The sequence below is a fragment of the Ursus arctos genome, unplaced genomic scaffold, assembly GCF_023065955.2.
Source record: "Ursus arctos isolate Adak ecotype North America unplaced genomic scaffold, UrsArc2.0 scaffold_9, whole genome shotgun sequence".
Classification (NCBI taxonomy): Eukaryota; Metazoa; Chordata; class Mammalia; order Carnivora; family Ursidae; genus Ursus; species Ursus arctos.
The window spans coordinates 67,746,383-67,770,142 of NW_026623111.1; the positions used below are offsets into that span (position 1 = coordinate 67,746,383).

Consider the following 23,760-nt stretch of genomic DNA (forward strand, 5'->3'; position numbering starts at 1 on the left):
TTGCTGACCACAATGGTATGAAACCAGAAATCAACTGCAAGAAGAAAACTGGAAAATTCCATGGAGACTAAATATATGGTGGACAAACGACATGCTACTGAACAACCAATGAGTCAACAAGGAAATCAGAAGTGAAATAAAACACCTGAGACAAACAAAAATGGAACTACAACATACCAAAACCAAGCTCATGGAGATAGAGAATAGATGGGTGATTGTCTGGGGCGGGGGGGCGGTATCAGTGAAGGGAGTCAAAAGGACAAGCTTCCAGTTATAAAACACGTAAGTCATGGGAATGCAATGTACAGCTTGGTGACTGCAGTTGATAATACTGTATTTTATAGTTGAAAGTTGCTAAGAGAGTAAATCTTAAAGTTCTCATCACATAGAAAAAAACCTCTACATATGGGGCAGATGCTAACTGGACTTATCGTGGTGATCATTTCATAATATATACACATATGAATCATTTGTTGTAAACCTGAAACTAATATAATGTTGAATGTCAATTATACCTCAATAAAAAAGGGGGGGAACTATGGTGCAAAATAACTCAATGTATCAAAATGGCTATTTCTATCTGGACTGGACCATTTGTGATTGAGGTCACTGACAGCTCACCCATTCATTCATTCAGGCCACTGGTGGCTCATCTATTCATTCAGTCAGTCAGTCAGTCAATCAGTTAACCAGCAACACCTGTGGATGCTTGCTTGCTATGAGTCAGGCACTCTCTCGAGTGCTGTGAGATACCTGGGAACAAGCCAGACATGTTCCTTCCCTCACTATCTCACTAAGGAAAAGAAATTAAAACTTAGATCTAAGACCAGGGAGTTTTATTCTGCTAAGATTTCTCTTATTTCTCTTATTTTGGGGTAAAATTAAACCCCAAGTATTCCTTATGTTGATTGTTATATTAGCAATCAGTATATAATCAGTTATATCAGTATCATTGAATATAACTCAGACCCTGTTTCCTGATAACAGTGAAAATTACAATGCCCCAAGATTAAAATATATATGTGTGTATGTACTGACTTTTTTTTAAGATTTATTTATTTACTTGAGAGAGAGAGGGAGGAGTGAGGGTATGGGCAGAGGGAGAGAATCTTCAAGCAGACTCCCCACTGAGTGCAGAGCCCGACATGGGGCTCGATATCACGACCCATGAGATCATGACCTGAGCCAAAACCAAGAGTCAGACGCTTAACCCACTGAGCCAGCCAGGTGCCCCTATTGATATCTTTTTTAATTTACTTTCTGTGAACCCACCTAATGACTGACTCTAAAATGATGTATACTTGGCTGTATGGATTGGTATATATCCCATATTATGATATATATGTATACAAATGTGTATTTCAATATCTGTGTATGTTTCATATTTCATAGTTCAAAAATATTTCACAACCATTCAGCATACTCCTTAGTCACAGAAGCATTGTGAAATAACTTGGCATTTGGAAGACCTTGTGGCTCTTGATGAAACATAACAAATGTCATTCTGAAGATAAATTATTGCTCATGGAGACTTATCAAGTCCTAGAATCCAAGCTCTAATAGTGCACTGTTTTTTGTGAAGCATGTTTGTTTATAATTATAAGCTTTTTTTTCGAATATTTTTAATATTTTGCTATGAAAGCAAAGGAACTTGTTTGTGTACTTTATTTTCCCCAGAAATGGCAGGCTAACAATGCATCACAAGAGTAGCACATGCATGTTGAGATTGAAAAAGAAGTTAGTAAATTGGGTGACAATTTGCAATCAAATCTACCCGATGGGGGCCCTCCTTACCTGCAACAATGAGAAATCCGTCCAACAGCTGGAAGAGTCCATAGGCCAATGGGAAGCTAAGCATCTGGACCAATTGTTTGGCAGTGAAAGATAACTGGAGCATGGTGACGCACATCTGAATATTCTGAGCTCCAGTTTCTAAGGCAATCGTCCTGCACCTACCAATGAAAACATTTATCAAGAGTTACTAGCAATAAGGAACTCTTCTTAAGTTTTTCTCTTCTATACAGCAATAAATGTAAGCTACGAGCTTAGGCCACTAAAAATGTTTACACATTTAATAATTATTTGCTGAGTGTGCCTGCTCTGTAAGTGTTCTGCTGAGAGGAACTTCGAACAGGACCCTAGGAACCCTGCCCCAGGAATCTGGGTGGAAATACATGCTATACACACAGCAAAGGTCCAGTAACAACACAAGATGAAATATGATCGAGGGTCAGGGAGATGCTATAGAAATTCAGAAAAGTGGCATAAATGGTTAGAGAAGGCTTCACAGAGGCAGAGGCAGATGAAACAGTGATGGTGGGAGAGGCATTTAACATGGGACAGTGGCTGCAATTAAAGTTCCAGGGACAGGTATGAGCTGTGCCTACCAGGAGGCAGTGCACGTGCCGTGAACCAATTTGGGTGGGGTGAGGGTTGGAGAGGAGAATGGAAAGGTGAATTAGAGATGTCAAACAGTATGAACTAAACAATACTTGAAGGTAAACACAAAAACCCTAAATGAAAAGCAATGTCTAAGACCAAATGTCTAAAACTCTTTAGTGGAAGAGTCTAGGGACACAATTTTTCTACTTTCTACTTTTCTGTATTGGTTTTCTAATTGCAAGGAAAAGAGGGAGAGAGATAAACTTCGCTTGAAAAAGAAAAATCAGGAGGGATTAAAAGGAAGACATAAGCAGTACGTTGGGGGCTGGGTTAAGCAGTTTCATCTGTCTCCAGTTTATAAAGGGGGCCTTCAGGTTTCTATAGATGGAAGTGAAGAGAGGAAAGAGGTGTTTCAGAATATAAACCAGCATCTCTCTGCAAGCTGGTTTAGAATGCGGAGGTAACAAGGGGAGGTATAATGTGGGTGTGAAAATATTGGTCCAGGGTAAGTTCTGAAGCTCTTATTTTATTTCTACTTACTCTCTTGCTTCCTATGCTTTCTTTGGACCACCTTCCTTTCGGACGCCTGTCAATTACTTGGTATGATTACGCTGCAAAGCTGGACCTCACACCTGGACTATTCACAAGGCAAATGCAGCATCTCAGTCCTGATCCTTCTCAAGCCATCAGGTATGAAAAAGACAAGATTGTTAAGTACATTTTGCCATGGGAATACTCTCTCTCCAGGTCCAATTATATTTCAACCACTCAACAGTCTGTGTTCCTAATTATTGGCTTTGCGAACAAACCCCGGTTCACATCCTAACTCCACAGCATTCGGCCTCTATGAACTTGGTCATGTTACTCCATGTCTTGAAGGATTTGCTCATCTGTAGAATGAGGGTACTAATAGGAACTACTTCTCAGGCTTGTAGTAAAAAGTAAATGAGATAAAATAGGCAGAGCCTTACCCAGTACCTGGGATAATCCTAAATGTTCTCCAAGCAGACTAGAAAGAGATTTCTTCTATAAAGTAAAAAATCAAAATGCATATCACTTTCTATTCTCTTTTACTTAAATCTGTCTTTTAAGGTTTTTCATTTCCCAAACTCTACCTTTGAAGTTCAACTACCTAGTTCACTTTTCTTCAATAATTCTTTTTTTATTTTAGAAGTGGTGCATACTCATTGAAAAACTCAGGAAATATACCCTCCCCCAAAAATTAAGAAACTGAAATTACTCTTAATCCTACTACTCAAAATTAAACAGTATTAGCATATGGTGCATTTCTTCCAGTATTTTTCCATGCATAAAATTCTTTTGCCTTCTTCCACAAAATGGGAATCAAAATGTATCCCATTTTCCATTTTCTTTTAAATTTATCTTTTAAGTATATTCCAAAAGCAATAAAAGTGATGCATTATATTCCATCACATAGACATATCATGAATTAAGTATCTCCCTATTGTTAGATATTTAAATTGTTTCTATTTTTATATCTATAAATAACACTGCAATTAACATCCTTGCACATCAATATTCGTGTGTTTATCTGATAGTCCTAGCTGCAGGACAGATTTCTAGAAGTAAAATCACCGAGTGAACAGCTATAAATATTTATAAGGCTATTGATATGACTAAATCGTCTTCCAGTGAGTTTTTGCCAACTTATGTTTCCTCCAATATTGTATGTTAATACTCATCTCATCTATAGACATAACAACATGGAATATTATCATTTTTAATATTTCACAAATTTATAAATTATATGCCCCAACTTGTAATGATAATATTTCAGATAAATTCCTATCTTATTTCTCCAGTTTGTCCTTTCTCCTCTTGCCCCTTATAATTAGCACTTTTACAGAATTTGGCACAGACTGTGGATAAATGCTCAATCTCTTGAATTTTGCTCATGCCCTAGAATGATCTCTATATTTAATGAAACCATCTCACCCCTATCTAATTACTAGAATAAGAAGAGAAATGTGTCCAGATTTCAACACATGATGTTAACACCCCAATCCTAATTTCACAGATTACAACTTCCCATCAATCTGTCCTTTACTCTCATTTACATAAGATTTACCATGATCTTTTCACCCTCTTTATGATGATCTGTCCTGTTCCATTCACCTTGTAAGTCAAAACTCTCAATGTCTCCTGACACAGCCAGGCAGCAAAGCCTGCCAGAGGCCGAGTGTTTACTTTATCCTCCTCAAAAAAGTGCAGGGATCATTTAACTGTACCTCGGCCAAGACTGGTGGGTAAGAAGTGCCAGCAGAAAGCCCGCGACATGGCCGATCAAAGGAAAGATGAAACTGACGGTCAGAAGAGTGATGTCTGAGTTCCAAGATCCTTTTGCCAACACCACACCAGCAACTGCGACCACCAAAAGGAGGACCCCACCAACAATGGCCCCAATCTAAAGTAAACCAATAAAATAAGTACATGTAAACATCGTGGTCTTTTAGTTCTATTTTGAAAAGTCCATCACTGCTCTAAGAAGCTGGGAACCTAGACGTTTTGGAAAAAAGAGGGGACTTACCACCAAATCCGATCTCATTTTACAGAAAAGAAACTTAAGCTCCAAATTGGTCAACTGACTTGGCTAAGCAGGAAATTGGTGAGGCTCGACACAAATCTAAGCCTTATTTTATGACCAGTACTGTTTCCCTTGAAGTAGAGGATTTTGCCGGAAGGATTGGGTAGTGGAGTTTTTCATGGATAGGACAAATTTATGAGACAAGTGAAATCTGACAATAAGCCCCAACACCCCTACACGCACTTTCTTAGATCCTTTGCTGGTAACCTCTTGTCTGAGGTCTGCCCTGCCTCGCTATCCGCCATTCTCTTCCTACCACCCCCTCGACTGCCAATGGCTGTTTACTGCTTTGATCTCTGCCCTTCTGTCCTCCAAGTGAAATGTACCCAATCTTTACTAGACAATCTGGGCTGACATTAATGTAACATAAGTACTGACAGATACCTCTTTCCTCTCCCAAATGAATACTGTTCTTTTTGTTGTTCAGCAAAAACAAGAAATCAACAAAAAAGAATTTCCAATAGTCTGAGTGTTAGATCAGGGAAAAAGGAAGCCAGACCCAGAATATTTGGAGAAAATTAGGATTTTGACAAGCTCCCATTCATACCATGTAGACAACAAACTATACATCTCGTTATGGCATCAATTGGGATTTGAAATGATTCAAGGTGTGGAGGAAGGTGGTCCCAGGGGAGCAGAACAAAGCAACAACAACCCAACACACCGCAGATGTGCTCTGGGATTATTTTTACTGCTCAAACACAAAGACAGACTGGGTCCCTGCTTAATGGGAAAATGCTAGAACACACAAAGATGTCCTCTGATTGTCAAAATCCCTCTTCATCTTCCTGTCAAAAAAGGATTTCAAAGTTCAAAAATTCACCAAGAGCAATATGTTCAGAAAACGTATCAGATCTAAAATTAAAAGAGGACCAAGAACAGAAAATGAAAATATATCAAAATGATTAAATTATCCTAGTTTTTTTACTAAGGTGCTCCAGAATATTTATGTATATTATTAAATATTTTCTGCCACACATCCTATGAAACAGGCAAAAGAAAGGGGTTTTACATCTGCTCTTTACAGATAATAAAAGTCACCTGCAGAAATTTTATCTCATTTCTCCACTGACACTGAGGGACTAACAGAGGATCTGGAAACACCAAAATTACAATAACAAGACAGAGTGCTTGCTAGTACTTTATCAGAAATAAAGTATTGGAAAAGTAAGAGGTTTCCATGATCACACTCTGTCCTCTTGTTTTGTAAACAAAATGATAGCATACACAGCCGCACTGGAATGTTTTCCTACTGAAATCACAGTCACACACCGAGATGCAATCCAAATGCACAAGTCTGAAGCCTCCCTCCAGGCCCCTGTCTGCTTGTCAAGCCACCTTCCCCTTCATCCCATTGACAGAATCATGGGAGTTGGTCCATCTTGGGCCGAAGCGAGAAAGCAGCATGCATTTGTGCAGGCATGTGGAGCGGTCGGTGGAGCCAGACAGCAAGAACCAAACCAGAAACCCAAAACTAAAATGAACTGAGATGCATTTGTTCAGCCTCCAACTAGCCCCAAACATTTATTCCTCTATAAATGCAGAATGTAAGTAAAGCACTGTAAAAATCTTCATAAAGCAGCACACAGCCCAATCTTACATCTTCTAAAATGACACCTCGTTGAAAAAACCGAAAACACCCCAGGATGTTGACATCTTTGTTGAGAACGTCTCAACATTTTTTAAAGCTATTCTTATATTTTTAAAAGTCATTTTTAGATATTTTTAAAAGCTGTTTTAGAGATCTTTTTAAGACAGGACATGAGCTTGTTCCTCCAGCAGACAGAGGACAATGCCGGAAAGTCAAGAGGAGGTAGGAGGTTCCAGCTGCCATCATCCCATGGCCAGACTTGCCAGTGCATTCTGCATGATTTCTCTTTGACAGTTTTTCACGTGGTCAGCAGCCCTTGTTCGTGTGTACAAACTTGCACCTCGGAAGCTTCTTTGGGAATGCTTCTGAAAAACAGCCCTACTTTTTCATGAAACCACCCCTACTCTTCACCCTGGGGCTCTGCCGCCCGCACGCCTGACCAGCCTTCACCTCGAGAGCACTTGTGTGGAGCCTGGTGAATAGATGGGCTCTGGGTTCTCTGTGGCCACACACACGCCTTAGCTTTCCTGGCACTAAAGCAAGAGTCCCACACTTGCCAGTGTGTCCTAAGTGTCAGTGTGTGGGCCAACGGGAGTGACAGAGCATGGCTTACAAGAGTGGAGGAAATATGGAGGCTAGATCCAAAAATCAAGACGTATAAGGAAAACTGCTGGGGATGGGGTTGTATTCGACTGGCCCATCTCTTTGAGTCATTGTCTCCGTCTGTCTTTCCAGTCTCTGTCTAAGGATACATTAACCACCATGGGGAGCTGCTTACCTTGAGGATGATTTTGGATTGCTTAGGCCACCTGTAGTTCACATAGATCCCAAAGGCCACGGGGATGGTCAAGCACACAAGAGTGATTCCTGAGAAGAAAAATCCATCAGAAGGTAACCCCTCTCACCTGGACTGCTCAGTCCTCCACCATTTCTATTTCCATGAGATAAAGGCTTTCATTAAAGCTGCATTTTATTTCTGCATCCACCTCCAAATATAAAGAAAGAAAAACACCTTTGGAAAATGGCCTTTGAAGAGTATACATTAAGACTGAATGCCACTATTCATGTTCCATCATCACTCTCTCTAAAAATCCCTCTGACAATGACATGGAATTTTAGAGACAACCAGAAATGTAAAAGTTAGAAAACAGGAGGAGTCGGCAAAAGTCTTTGGTTGCTATGCGTGGGGTCACCCCTCCACGACCACAGCTATTTTTTCCCCATTTGAAGCCAATGAGTCATCTGTTTTACAAAGCATACCTATTGCAGGTATAAAAACACCATCTGTTACACATACCAAAGCTATTTCTCATATTCTGCAAGTGTAACCCAAAGGTGGTGGGGAAAACGTGCCTTTTAATGAGCACAAGTGAATAAAAGCATTGAAGGCAGGCTCAGTAGAGCAGAGATCCACTGGCTTCTAAATCTGGCCAAATTCCTGTAAAACTGGCCGCAAAGTTATATGAGTTGCTCATAATATGTTGGGCTTTAAGTGTTTACAAGTGTCTTGTAGAATATATTATCAAAATGGAATGTGTAAACAACTGATCAGAAAAAGTTGCACATAAATCATTTCTAAGATTTCACTCAAATTTTACAAATTCAATGGACTCCAGCTGTTATGGGAACATGGCTCTATTCATGTTTTTGAACTGTGGGCCCTGGGTTGTAAGGCCCTCCAAGCGATTACTTGAGACTCCAGATTGACAATTTTAAGAATAATGGTTTCTGCCGATTTTCCAAAAATTCTGAGCAAGCAGCAATAAACGTATCATTTCACCAAGGTTTTCTCCCAAGCCTAGAAAGTGAACTGAGATCTCTAGAAAAAGGGCAGAGTTTAATGAGAAATGACGATCTTAAAAGGAGATAGGGAAGAAATATGGGTATGGTTGTGGCATGCGGATACACTCTAATAATCGAAAGGTATCATTCATGTTGGATCAGTAAAAATGTGAAGGCTCACAGGCCATGTGAAAAGTGGAGTTGCAGGAAGTAAGGTCTTACTAGACCCACCGTGATCCAGTAAACCTTTGGATCATAACAAGACCAACAGCTTTGTAATGCATTATGTAAGCATGTTCTTAATAAGTAACTTCTCTTTCTTTATTTTCAAAGGTGAACTCTTGTAAGGTTAAGAGCTTGGACTTTGCCATCAGATGCCCAAGTCAGAATTCCAGTTCTTCACTGATCAGCAGCACAAACTTGGTGAAGTTACTTAATTTCTATTATCCTAAAAATCTAGGAAGTGGAACTAGTCATAGAATCTATATAGAAGTGTTGGAGAATTTGTTTATTTAAAAACCCACGTAGAGGACACACATAACAAACGACAGCTATTATCATTACCATCACCATTACTATTACCATTTCACAAGTCCAGTACAGACCTATGTTCTGATACGGGATGGCGAGATTCTGCTCAAGATTCCAGGGCAAGGTGTAGAGATACAGGCAAAGCGGCATCATTCCCAGAGCAGCCAGTGTGGAACAGGTTGTCATAGTGATGCTGAAAGTGAAATTAAAATGATGCTTAAGAGGAGGAGTTTGAGGGGTGCCTGGCTGGCTCAGTCGGTGGAGCGGGTGACTCTTGATCTCAGGGTCATGAGTTCAAGCCCCATATTGGGGATGGAGCCTACTTTAAAAAAAAAAAAGAGGAAGAGTTTGAAATGATGGATTTAAATCCTGACCAAAAGCAACGCCCAGGACACACCTTAGAGATTACGTGGCATAAGTTACTTGAAGATCACTCCTGTCTTGTTACTCAACAAATGATGGCTGTATTTGTGGTCTAGAAAAAGATTTCCAGCAATATTTGATGCCCCTCCATTAAGTCATATATATGTGAGAACCCACGTATCCTCCATGTTCTGGTAGTATAAGGGTTTTTTTTTCCTGTATACAGTTTTTTTTTCTATTGAGATATAATTTGTAAACCATAAAATTCATTATTTTGAAGTATTTTAATATATTCACAAGACTATGCAACATTCTCTATTTCCATAATTTTTTATCACCCCAAAAAGAAACCCTAATCCATTAGCTGTCATTGTTCATTCTCTTCTTTTCCTAGTCCCTGGCAACCCGTAATCCACTTTCTGTCTTTATAGGATTGCCCATTCTGGACATTTCATATGAGTACCATCATAAATATGTGCCTTTTTTGTGTGTCTGACTTCTTTCACTTAGCATAATGTTTTTCAGCTCCATCCACATTTTAACATGTATCAGTATGCCATTTTTATGATTGAGTAATATTCCATTGTGTGGATAGGCCACATTATTGCTGCCCTTCCATTAACTGATAGACATTTGAGGAGTTTCCACTTTTTGGTCATTATGAATAATGCAGCTATGACTATTTGTGCACAATTTTTTGTGCAGACATATGAGTTCAATTCTCTCAGGTGGATACCAGGAGTGGAATTGTTGGATCATAGCTGAACTTTCTGAGGAAATGCTATTTCCAAAGCAGCTGCACCATTTTACACACCTGCCATCAATCCATGAAGGTGTTCTATTAAAAATGTTTGCATTAGGGGTACCTGTTTGGCTCAAGTCAGTTGAGTGTCTGACTCTTGGTTTTGGCTCAGGTCATGATCTCATGGGTCCCAAGATCACGCTCTGCATTGGGCTCCACACTCAGCAGCAGTCTGCCTGGATATTCTCTTTCTCTCTCTCTCTCAATAAATAAATCTTTTTAAAAAATGTTTGCATTTTTAAAAGTTTGCATAAATATTCATAAGGAATATTGGTCTGTAGTTTTCTATTCCCATGTCTTTGTCTAATTTTGCTACCAGGAGATGGGAATAGGGCAAGTTTGCCACAAGGCTAAGCATTTGCCCAGCGTGTGGTGTTATCTGTCAGAAGTTATCCAAATACCACATACACCAAGATTCCCATGGATAGAAAAGGGACCCCACAGCACAGATTCTCAGAACAAGCTGGACAGAGCCAGAGAAATTACAGAACCATAGCAAATAGAATTGATGTGGGATGCTAGACTCAAATAAAAGTTCTCTTTGAATTCTGATATTGTATAATCCCATGGTTAGAAATAGGAATTGAAGTAGAGTGGTGAGTTACAATAGACAGTAAGATTTCTGGACTTCAAAATGATACTGTGGTTGACAAAAGAACTGGTCACTTAGCATCAATCTGGGGGGACATGTTCAGTTAGGGATGACAATAGGACATCCACCAGAAATATCCTGGGTGGGCAAAGGAAAACTCAGGACCACAGCTGCTGTCACCACTAGACATACAAATCTGGCCATCTTGGGAAGTGAAATGTAGGTGCAGGAGCTGAACAATAGTCACACCACACAGCTTTACCCGGAAAACAAATGAGGATAATCAGAACAGAGTTTTGGTCTTTGTTGAACAAAGCTGGAATGATTTCTGATAGACAATTGAAAAGGATAACAAATTTAGTACTGTGAGTCTTGAGGATTTGCAAGTATATAATATATAGGAGTAAAATCCTTCAGTTTTGAAACTTTAAAGACTCTGTATCTTTCCCCTTTTTTTTCCTTTTTTTTTTTAAAGAAGAGGGGGAGGGGCAGAAGGAGAGGGAACAGGAGGGAGAGAATCCTAAGCAGGCTCTGTGCCCAGTGCAGAGCCCATGTGGGGCTTGATCTCACGACCCTGAGATCATGACCCATAAAAACTCTCGATTACTATACTTTTATTCCATCATACAGAATGTTATTGCTTCATAAATTTATAATATGTTGTTTCTATTTTTTCCAAATATATAAAGCCTTATTTTTCTAAGCCTTTGCATTTCTTAATTGGAGAAGAGGACTTAGTCAAAATGCATAGCATCGGTGCAAGGAGGAAAGCATGCATAATGAGAGACCAGGGGCATGGGGAGCAGACCCGTGAGAGGACCTTTCCTGCTCTGGATAGGGGTGTGGGAGGGGAGCCATGGTGCATATAGAGAAGGAGCAGAGGAGTGGATGGAGAGCTAGGAGATGATGCTTCATGAAAGCTGAGAAAAAAAGAGCCCTCAAATGAAGGCTAAATGCCAATAGAAGATCAAAAAGGATGAGAACCCGAGAATCTGATTTGGGACCATCCAACCTTCCCCCAGTTATTGGTGCCTTCACCCCAGAACCATCCTTGCCTCCCTCACCTCTACTCCCAACTCCCAAGCTTGGGCTATCCTTTGTCCCTCTCTGGGTGACGGAACCAGTGAAAGAGTGAGTTAGTAGAATTAGGGAAAGCAGGTAAATGGAAATCAGATATTCTTCAGGACTATAAAATATTTTTTAATTGAGGGGGAAAATTACACAATCTGTCTAAGCACATACAAACTGTTTCTGGACACTGTTAATGCTGCTCTATTTGGTGAAGTGAGGCAAATGGAGCTTCACATAACCCAACCCAGGGCGAGAGTTTATCCACCTCAACTCCAGGTCCAGAGAGCCTGGAAACTTTTAAATGTTCATTGTTTGAGTTCTCGCAGTGGACTGCCTTGCACAGAGTATATGCCCAGTCTGCATCCGTGGCACAAATGGCCAAGAGACTGAGAGGCAAGCCACCACCCAGCCCACCAAGGGAGCCCATCTTCATGGGAGACTGTATAGCACTGCTCCCAGTCTGATTATTCAGGGTTTTTTCTATATTTTTCATCGAGGGACTTTGCTGTAAATATAGTATGATGGACATACTGGCATGGGGGGGATCAAAAACATTTTCTGCCCAAACCTGGCTGGCCTTGGGCTTTTCCTTCCTCAGTGCTGCAGTGTAACCTCTCTGCACTTAGAATGTTCATTCTGGAGGAACAGCTGGCATTGCCCTCTAGACATTTTTATTCACATTACCTCATATGCAGTGCCCTACACCAGTGCTTGTTTACCTATCGATATGTGGCAGACTGGCTGACTGTGAGTTGCTTGAGGGCAAGGAACTTATTGGCCTCACCATCCCTAGGACCTGGCAGTCTCACGCTACAGCACATTGGAGGAGCTCATTAAATAATTACTGAATAAATGTATGAATCAAAGAATGAACCAATGTGTCAATACCCTGGTGTTAGGACAATGTTCTCTCTGCCTTCCTCGTATGTCATGTATCTGCAAGTGACCCTTGAAAATCTTACTAAAATGATCCCTTCACACTGAACTGCAATGGCAAACATCCCAACAGTAATCCAGAAAAACAGAGATTTTCTACCAAATAACTAAAATCATGCTTTTCAAAGTATAAATGTGAATATAACATCTTAAGGAGCAAATATTTAGCTGATCGGTGCCCTTTTCAGAAATCCAGACTTAGGCGGCGCCTGGGTGGCTCAGTCAGTTAAGCTTCCACCTTCAGCTCAGGTCATGATCTCAGGGTCCTGGGATTGAGCCCCCTGTGGGGCTCCCTACTCAGCAGAGAGTTTGCTTCTCCTTCTCCCTCTGTCCCTCTCCCCACTCATGCCATCTTTGTCTCTCTCTCTCAAATAAATAAAATTTTTAAAATTTAAAAAAAAATAAAGAAATTCAGACTTCGGTAATTCACTAGTGATTGTATATTTCTCGTCTTATTTTTTTTAATAAGTCCTATTTTCTTTTTAGTTTTTTGCTTTAATTTTTGCTTTTACAAAGTCCTACTTTATAATTGTTTGTTCAATAAATAGAGGTTTTTTTCTTTGTTCTTTCTTTTCATCTTTGTTCTTTCTTTTTAAAGCAATCACACAATATATCTTACTCTGCAGCTTGGCTGCTTTTTTCCTCCACTGAACCACAGATATCCCTTCAAGGCAACACATGTAGCTTAAACTCTTTCGCTTAAAGAATGAAGAGTACACCGTAATCTAAATACGCTGTAATTTCTTCAAACCCTTCATTAATGATGAATAAATTGCTTTGGGTGCTTTTCCACCATAAACAAAGTTATGATAAACATTCTTATATGTATTTCACTTGAAATAATTATTTTATTTCTGTAGAATAGATTCCTCAAAATGGAATTGCTACGTTAAAGGTCTGTTTTTTATTTTAGTAGATACCACCATATTATTTTCCAACAAGATTGTTATACTTCACAATCTTGCCCACACTGGATATGATCAATCCCTTTTAATTCTCATGAGAACACTGAAAAATACACCTGTTATTTTGTTATGCACGTGACTCTCTATGAGCTTGTGCTTTCTTTTATATTTACTGACCTCTTGGATGTCCTCTTTAAACAGCTTTGTCTGATTTTTTCTTCTCTACTTGTAGGAGCTCTTTTAAAATCAGAGTATGTATCATCATGCATAATACAACTAGCTTCTCCGAACTTATTGTATATTTTTGACTACACTCATGGCTTTTGCCATAATAAAAAATTAACACTGAGATACTCATATCTGTCCATTTTTTAATGGCTTCTGAGTTTCTCTTGTTAAAGATTTTCAATCCTATCCTGAGGGTATTCAAATGTTGCCCCCACTTCTTACCTGTTTATAGGTTGATATTTTATATTTATATTTTTAGCTCATCTAACATTTATATTTTATATGATAGAAGGTCTTCTATATTGAGGGGCAAGTATGTCAATACTATTCACCAAATAATTTTCTACTAAATTCAGGTGCAAACCTCCTTATATGTTAAATGTCCAAATGTATTCAAAATGTTTTTTTTTTTTCTTTATTTTGGTTTGTCAGAGAAAGCCTTATTTCTCCTTCACTTCTTTTTTTTTTTTAAAGATTTTATTTACTTATTTGAGAGAGAAAGAGAGAGAGCACGGGAGTGGGGCGAGGGGCAGGAGGAGAAGCGGACTTCCTGCTGAGCAGGGAGGTGGGACTCCAGGACTATGACCCCAGCCGAAGGCAGACACTTAACTGACTGAGCCACCCTGGCACCCTCAAATGTTTTTTTCTTTTTTTTTTTTTCAAAGTGTTTTTTTCCCTAAGCAAATACCAGACTTCTGTTTTCACATATGATAGAGCAAATACTTCCACTTAAATTTTTCTTTTCAAGCTTTTCTTAGTTCTTGCATATATTTTATTCTATATGAAGTTTAAATTATTTTCTCCTACTAAAAAAGCTTAGGGGTGCATGGGTGGCTCAGTCAGTCACCAGGATTGAGTCCTGCATCGGGCTCCCTGCTCAGGTGGGGAGGCTGCTTCTCCCTCTGCCTCTGCCTTTTCCCCCCGCTTGTGCTCTTTCACTCTCTCTCTCAGTCAAATGAATAAATGAAATCTTAGAAAGGAAGGAAGGAAGGAAGGAAGGGAGGGAGGGAGGGAGGGAGGGAGGGGGAGAGAAAGAAAGAAAGAAAGAAAGAAAGAAAGAAAGAAAGAAAGAAAGAAAGAAAGAAAGAAAGAAAGAAAGAAAGAAAGAAAAAGAAAGTTAGCTAGCTTACTTGGAGCAAAGACTTCTTCCTAACTAAAGAACAGATAAAGGAAGAAAAGCAGTTTGCCACAGCTCTCAAACCTCTGTCCACAAAGAGGGTGTATGGGAAGGTTTTCCAAATTCTTAGCCTATGATAATGCTACATTCCTTGGCTCTTCATATTACTAAGCCCTGAAGGAAATTCCACATTACATCGCTTTAATCTTGAACTTCTGGAGAAGTTGCACAGCACTTTCCCAGTGAATTGCTTTGGCACAAACAGCAGAAAGGTAAGATTCATGACTGTGGGAAGCAAATGTGAGATTTCTATCGGACTGATCCTATACCCTTGACTGCATAGTTTTCTGCTTCCATGCTTTACAAAAATGTTCAAGCCCATGGCGCTCGACAGATGGTGCTCTGCCAACTGTTAGAAATACCCACAATGTTTTCTCTCTCTCAAATGAATAAATAAAATCTTTAAAAAAAAAAATGGGGCTCCTGGGTGGCTCAGTCAGTTAAGGTCAGGTCATGATCTCCAGGTCCTGGGATTGAGCCCCATGTCGGGCTCCCAGCTCAGTGGGGAATCAGCCTCTCCCTCTGCCCCTCCCCCTGCTTGTGCTCCCTCTGTCTCTCTCTCAAATGAATAAATAAAATCTTTTTTTAAAAAAATACCCACAGGTATTTTTTAAAAAAATACACCACAGGGGCGCCTGGGTGGCACAGCGGTTAAGCGTCTGCCTTCGGCTCACGGCGTGATCCCGGCGTTCTGGGATCAAGCCCCACATCAGGCTCTTCCGCTATGAGCCTGCTTCTTCCTCTCCCACTCCTCCTGCTTGTGTTCCCTCTCTCGCTGGCTGTCTCTATCTCTGTTGAATGAATAAATTAAAAAATAAAATCTTTAAAAAAAAAGATACCCACAAAGCTGTAAAAGCACACAGTGAACGTGTGTGAGTAGAGTGGAAGTCACACCTTTCACTGCCATGAAATCCCAGGGGCAGCATAAACAGAGGATATGGCTAACTGGCTCTCTTGGCTGTTCACATATAGGAAAATTGTTGGCAAACGCTGACCTCAATATAACAAGATTCCACTTGCACTGAGAAGAATGGAATCACCATCCCCAAATTATTACAGAGAATAATGAGACTGCTTCAGCAAGTCTGGACAAAGAGGTAAATCCTGCACCTCCCTTAAAACACGGAAATGACATATATGTGTAGTATATTAAAGCACAGTATCTGTACGTATGACATTTTGCAATTGGATTTAAATTATTCGAATGTTGTTTTAGTATCAAACTAATAAAATTAGGAGCTCTAACATTCAAAACTATGAAAGTACACACTTGCTTCTCCACAGGAAAAAAATTAAAAACCGTCTGGCTAGACAAATGGACATGGAGTATACTATCACCCCAGGTCGACAGACTTGGCCTTAGGAAAGAGTTCAAGGCCAGGTACTCCATCCCCCAATATAAACGTTACCTCTCAATAGCAATAACTAGCATTTACTGAGCACTACCTGCTAAGTATTATACCTCATGCTTTTAGATATATGTTCTCTTTTCATCCATACAATAAGCATATGTAGGTATTTTTTTAAAGATTTATTTATTTTAGAGTTGGGGAGGGACGGGGGGAGGGAGTGACAGTCTTAAGCCAAATCTGTGCTGAGCTAGGAGCCTGACGTGGGGCTTGATTTCAGGTCCCTGAAATCACAACCTGAGCCAAAACCAAGAGTCAGACGCTTACCTGACTACACCATCCAGCCACCCCACCGTATGTGTAGGTATTATTTCCATTTTATAGGCAAGGAAACTAAGGTACAGAGAGTTATAGAAACTTGCATGGAGTCACATGGATTCAATCGAAGTTCTGTCTCTTAAGATGATCTTCAGTTCCCTACCAGGCCATGTCAGACTGACCTGAAGAATCTGAAGTTCTATTTCCCAGGTGTCTGCTGAAGAACCAAGAGCTCCTTTAGAGGTCAAAGGTCAAAACTGGCCACTGAACCTCTCAGGCTCCACCACCACCAGTGGTCAGAATCCTTTCTCTGCAGTGCAGGACACAACTACATCCTTGGGGAAGAATGGACCTCATGTATCAGAAGTTGTTAAACTGAAGACAGTGGAATTGTCCCGCATAGCACCAATAAGCTGACTGCATTTCCAGAGGGTTTTTTATATCACACGCAGGCAATCAGAAACTTTCCTTCAGTCATTCACTCGGTGTTTGTGGAGCACCTCCCGCGAGCAGGCTGGCACTGGATATGCAAAGGCGAACAAGCCCTCGAGGAGATTGCAGAGCTCGGGGTCAGGCGGATAAGTAATTCAGTTGTTTCCATGCCCTCCTACAGATGACAACAAGTACGGATTTGGGGGCGCCTGGGTGGCTCAGTCGGTTAAGCGTCTGCCTTCTGCTCAGGTCATGATCCCAGGGTCCTGGGACCGAGCCCCACATCGGGCTCCCTGCTCAGCGGGGAGTCTGCTTCTCTCTCATGCACTCCCCCTGCTTGTGTTCCCTCTGTCGCTGGCTGTCTCTCTCTCTCTCTGTCAAATAAATAAATAAATCTTAAAAAAAAAAAAAAGAAGTACATATTTGGTGCTGTGGGGACAGAGAGGGGAGGCATCTCTGTCAAATAGTTTCAGGAAAAACATTGAAAACTGGGGTGCGGGGGCAACACAGACTTTATATGTTGCTTTTGTTTTCCTACTGTCCAAAATACTTAAAACTTAAAAAGCCCTCAGATCCACTTCTGGTTTATGCCCAAAAGAACTGAAAGCAGGGACTCCAACAGATATGCACACTCAACGTTCACAGCAGCATTATTCACAACAGCCGGAAGATGGAAACGATGCTCCTGTCCATCGACGGATGAATGGAGCTGGCGATACATACGGCATGTGTATATGTGGGACATACACACACAACATACAGCCTTAAAAAGAAAGGAAATTCTGGGGGCGCCTGGGTGGCTCAGTCGTTAAGCATCTGCCTTCGGCTCAGGGTGTGATCCCAGCGTTATGGGATTGAGCCCTGCATCAGGCTCCTCTGCTGGGAGCCTGCTTCTTCCTCTCCCACGCCCCCTGCTTGTGTTCCCTCTCTCGCTGGCTGTCTCTCTCTCTCTGTCAAATAAATTTTAAAAATAAAATAAATAAAAAAGAAAGGAAATTCTGACAAACGCTACAACATGGATGCACTCTGGAGACATTGTGCTAAGTGAAATAAGCCAGATACTGAAGGACAGATACTACAGGATTTCACTTATATGAGACATTTAGTCCAATTCAAAGAGACAGAAAAGAGAATGGTGGTTGACAGGGTCTGAAGGGAAAGGGGAGTTATTGTGTAATGAATACAGAGTTTCAGTTTGAGAAGATGAGAACTATAGAGAGATGGCCGCTGGTGACTGTACAGCCATGTCACTGTACTAATGCCACTGAACTGTACCCTAAAATGATTAGAATGGTCAATTTTATGTTACATACAAAACTCAGTTAGACTCAGACAGTCTAACGCATTGATTCTACAGAAGAGGAAACTGAGGTCCAGAGAAGTAAATTGCTCAAAGTTACACAGCTTCTTGGCAGGGACTAAAACACAGACTCTGACACAGTGCTCTTTTGCTGGCCCCATAGCATTCTGTGCCAGCTGAGATTCTAAGCACTTTCTATATATTCATTCAACCCTCACAACAACCATGAGATAGATTATGCTTCCCCCTATTTTAGAAGTGAGGAAACTGAAGCATAAATAATTTTTTCTTAAATTTTAGAGAGTAAGCACACAACTGGGGGCGGGAGGCAGAGGCAGAGAATGTTAAGCAGGCTCCACGCCCAGGGCAAGCCCAAGGTGGGGCTCTATCTTACAACCCTGAGATGATGACCTGAGCTGAAATCGAGTCAGATGCTTAACCAGCTGAGCCACCCAGGTGCCCCTGCAGCATAAAGAATTTATATAATCTGCCAAGATGACCCAGTTAGTAAGTGACAGCTCTACTCGCCGGCTCCAGAGTACATTAACTATGACAGTATAATGCCAGATTTTAGTTTTCATGTCCTACCCTCAAAGGCAAGAATTCCGTCCATCTTTAGTAGAGTAGATTGCAAAAATGTCCCCAGTTCTTCACTCCATTCTTAGCCACGCCCTCCTCTGCAATGTGACCTTGCAGCTCATCCACCAAGAGGCAGAATCTACTTCTCCATTCCTTGAATCTGGGCTGGCCTTGTAAAACGCATTGGCCAACGGGATGTGGTGGAAGTAATGATGAACTGGTTTCCAGCCTAGATATCAAGAGCCCTTGTGTGCTTCCTCTTTTTCAGAACCATGCCTCTGTCATATGAGTAGGTCTAGGCCAGCCTGCTGGAGAATGAGAGACCATGTGAAAGACAATCCAGTTGTCCCAGATGAGGCCATCCAAGACCAGCCTACATTTATCCAGTCCCCAGACATGTAAAAGAACCCAGCCAAGACGAGCTGAGCTTAGTCCAGGAACAGGGTAATTTTTTAGGCTCTTCAAATATAACAGCCAGTTGCTTTCCAGAACAATTATAATGAAGGATAATATTATGACTAGAAGGTACCGAATAGGCATTCCAGGCTGTGGGAACAACATGGGCAAAGGAAGTTGGAAAAGTGTGGGATACGTTCAGAGAACGGTGAGTAGTCCATTTTGACTATAGATTATTTTGTGCTTATTGGGAAATAAACCCAGAGAAGTAGGTTAGACCTGGCTTAATGCTATCTAAGTTAGTAGGTGTTGAGAAGCCTTTATATGCAGAAACATTCATTTCTCTTTACAATACCTTAGGGAAGTGTTATGATTTCCAGTTATAGGGAAGAGCTCCCAAGACAGGATTGAAATATAGACAGTCTGACCCCAGAGCCTGCCTCATCCACATACTATAAAACCATGGTGGAGAGACCCCCGGTGGAGAGAAGACTGTGAAGATACAGCAACTGGCCAAGAAAGGAATTAGAGGGCCTGCCCTAAGGAACTGGCGGTGGAGATAAAGAAGTAGCACTGGCTGTGAGTGACGAGCAAGAGGATGGGCCACAGGTCTAGACATCGGACTGAGTGAATGAGGTGAAGAATGAAAAGAGCCACAGGAGGATGCCTGGATGATGAGCCCAGGGGCCTGGGACAGGGATGGGTGTGATCATCAGGTACACAGAATGCAGAAACTGGTTCATACATGTTGATTCCGAAATGCCCTGCTTGGGATGAACACATGGAGAACTACAGGTAGACTGAAGGAAGCACAGAATTAAGGCATGAGAAATACGTTTGGGAGATCTGCTCAGAGCTAAACCTCAATTTCCTCTTTTGTGAAATGAAGATGTTCTTTTAAAGTCTTAAGAATTTTATCTAGCATGAAAACAGAATTCCTACCAACGACTATTTACTTTTTTTTTTTTTTTTGGCTTAAAAGTTATTTTTGTTGGTAATCAAGTGGAAGAAATGTAATGAACTTGGATATTGTCTCAATCAAGAATACTAAATTTTCGGGGCGCCTGGGTGGTGCAGTCGTTAAGCGTCTGCCTTTGGCTCAGGGCGTGATCCCGGAGTTCTGGGATCGAGCCCCACATCAGGCATCTCCACTGGGAGCCTGCTTCTTCCTCTCCCACTCCCCCTGCTTGTGTTCCCTCTCTCGCTGGCTGTTTCTCTCTGTCAAATAAATAAATAAAATCTTTAAAAAAAAAAAGAATACTGAATTTTCTCCTATTTGCAGTTTTTACTGAGAATTAAGATTTATTACTCGTATCGATGAGCTTTTGAAAATCTAATATTTAGTCACCATCTTAAAATTTCATTTCTTACAGGGTTTTGTTTTGTTTTGTGTTTTTTTGCTTATTTTTTGTTTTGTTTGTGAGATTCAAAATCAGAATTTTAAAAAAGGGAAGAAGTAGTTAATATTTATTACATAGCTACCATGTGCCTGGCATCCTGAATGTATATTTCCTCCTTAAAATACAGTCTTGTGGGGAATAGGTAATTTAAACCCATTTTACAAATGAGGAGATAAAGTTTATAGGTTAAATAATTGACTAACGTGAAGCTAATTGAGGACAGAGTTGGCAAAAGGAAGCAAAATGAGCTTTATCTTTTATAGACTTCCTTCCTATTCACTGGCATTTTTATTACAATGTCGACTAATAAAAGACGAAGTTAATAAATGTTCTCTCTCCCAGAGAAGTGTTTGAGAACACTGGTTTAAGATTTATGCTCCTACTCAGAACAGAAGATTGAGTTGTCTTAATAAACGGCATGGAAGAAAGTGCCTACACTGCAGACTGACGAGAAACAGATGTGAATTCACATCTGCTGTCTTCCATACTCGGCTGTAGCATTTGGCAACCTCCTTAACCAATCTGAGGCACCATTTCCTCAGCTGTAACATTCAGGATAATAAAAGGTCACTTACAAGGTTATTATGAGAACCAAGGAAGAAGAGAAAGAGTACACGGAAGCATCTACCTCATGCCTAGCAACAGACTCAATTCATAAAATGTCCTTTTTCTTTCCAAAAATATTTAGGTCCCACAATTTATCACTGATACGTAGACTGTGTAGAGAATATTCATCATCTTCCAATTATTATGTTAATGATCAACTTTATATAATTGGAATTAGCAGTGTATATTAATGCATATTTTGCACTAGTGATTCTTTTCAAACCCCTGATAAGTGGGTAACTCAAAGCATTGTCATATAAAAATTAATTCATTTGGAATGAACCCATTAAAATTCACAGGTGAAATATGTTCATCTGCTAAGCATTCAACACATGCAGAGAACTAGAAACCCAGACCTGTAGCTGGTTCACTGGGGTGAACTCCCAGCACCATCCGCACCTCAGATTCATTCATGCATCGCATAATAAATCGCAACTGAATGAGCAGAGAGCAAAGATTTACATTCATAAACCATTTTTCCCTTGGGCAGGAGGTAAAACAGTTCGCAAGTAAACAAAGAATCTGGAAAGACCACCGTTTTTTGCTGTTATTTTTCCAATTGTGCCTTCTCTATTATTTTTTTTTTTAAGATTTTATTTATTTATTTGTCAGAGAAAGAGAGCCCAAGCAGGGGGAGCTGCAGGCAGAGGGAGAAGCAGGCTTCCCGCAGGGAGCCTCAGGCAGCACTGGGATCAGGACCTGAGCAAAGGCAGATGCCTAACTGACTGAGCCACCCAGGCATCCCCTCTTTTCTTTCTTCAAATGCCATTTTTTCTGCATTGAAACACGTATTCCCAAAGATATGTGATTAATTCATCCTCATTAAAGTGTAAGTGAATGATAAAGCCTAATGTCTCCCAGGGGCATCTCTTTACACCACAATTAGAAATAAGGTCCCTGGCTTACACCAAAGGAATGAGATTCTAGTGATGAAAGTTTAGTCTGCAAAGCAAGGACAGAAAGAACATTTTTCGTCATAAAAGTCTTTAGGTTGCTCCCTAGGTCAACTCAATAGGCCACCACCAGCACCTAAAACAGGACATGTCTATCACACACCCCACAAGCTCCTTTACCCCGTGCCCCCAAATACTTGTTTCATAAAATAGATGCAAAGGTAACACTTGCTGACTAGAGCTGGGAGGGTGTCATTGTGGTTCTGCCACCACCACTCCCACCACCACCAAACAGACCCCTGCCATGAGCTTCCCGGGATTCTCAGCCTACTCCCTGGGAGACTGGGAGCCAGGACTGTTAATGCTGCCAGTGTGGGCGAGAATGAGTTCATGCCTGGGATGGGCCGTCAGGGGAGGAGGAAAGCTGCCTCCACTATTACATATGAACCAAACCCCTTACTCCTTGGAGAAGCAGTTGCCAGTAGCACAGAGGACGATCCCAGCCCAGGACATTTTGAGCTCAGAAAGGAAAGTCCTTCCAGGATTGAACTCTGTAAAACGTTGCCCGCTGGAACCTCTACCTAAAGATTGGCAGAGTTTTTAACACGAAAGTGTCCGTGCTGTCGGGGGGAGACTTCTGGGCTCCCTAGTGTACCTTACCTGAGATCCATGTCTCCTTCGACCCAGAAGGTGAAAATGTTCGAGACGGTTCCCCCCGGGCAGCACCCCATGACGAGAACAGCAATAGCTTGGGCTGGCTTCAGAGAGAAGCTGATGGCCAGGAGATAGGCTATGAGAGGCATGAGGCCAAACTGGCAGAGCAGCCCCACAGCAATGCCCCAGGGTCTCCTGATGTGCACCCAGAGCTTCCGGAACTCCACAGAGCATCCCAAGGAGAACATGAGCAGGCCCATCATCACGGCTGACACCACTGTGAAAACAAGTTCCAGGTTCCCGTGTACCTCCGGTCCCACGGGCAGCTCCTCCTCTGAACTGTTAGCAGCGCAGGCTGAGCTGCTGGAACAATTTGCTCTCATCTCTTCATCTCCTTAAGGCAGCATTACAAATGAACATCTGCCGCGATGGCGGGGCAGGTCTCTTCTTCCACGTTTTGTAATAATGCAACCAAGTCACGCATGGAGAATCATTCCAATAGCTATTGGCCAGCCAGGTGATTCATCCTAATCTGATCAATGTATTCATGAATGGCATTATAAAAGTAATTATCACGGGCACGAAACATATAATAAACTGTGGTAAGGCTTTCCACTTCTGTTCTTACTCACCGCTGAATATTCAAGTGAAATGAGACAAGCAAATTTATTGTCAAGTGGAGTGACCGGGCTGTGTCGTCAGCATCACATTGTGTGCCAGGAAAACAGGGTGAGTGCCAAGACATAATTTCTCCAAATTCCATGGGGATTTCAAAGAACCAGGATGCAATGTTTTGTGGAGAGGAAGACTAACTGGAAAAAACAAAGGCGCTAAGCCAAAGCCACTCCTCCTCGCGTTAGCAAAACAT

General features: G+C 41.1%; 1 protein-coding gene across 1 annotated transcript in view; it reads right to left on the reverse strand.

Moving 5' to 3' along the window:
* SLC10A6 (solute carrier family 10 member 6) overlaps nucleotides 1–23,532 on the reverse strand; it is a 28,075-nt gene extending 4,543 nt beyond the window's left edge. The window contains exons 1-5 of the mRNA XM_026509773.4: nucleotides 22,899–23,532; nucleotides 8,966–9,084; nucleotides 7,357–7,445; nucleotides 4,632–4,807; nucleotides 1,795–1,952 (exon numbers count right to left, since the gene is read on the reverse strand). Coding sequence (XP_026365558.2) covers nucleotides 1,795–1,952; nucleotides 4,632–4,807; nucleotides 7,357–7,445; nucleotides 8,966–9,084; nucleotides 22,899–23,275 — 919 coding nt within the window. The 5' untranslated portion in view covers nucleotides 23,276–23,532. The remainder of the gene's footprint in view (nucleotides 1–1,794; nucleotides 1,953–4,631; nucleotides 4,808–7,356; nucleotides 7,446–8,965; nucleotides 9,085–22,898) is intronic.
* Between the last annotated feature and the right edge of the window lie 228 nt (nucleotides 23,533–23,760).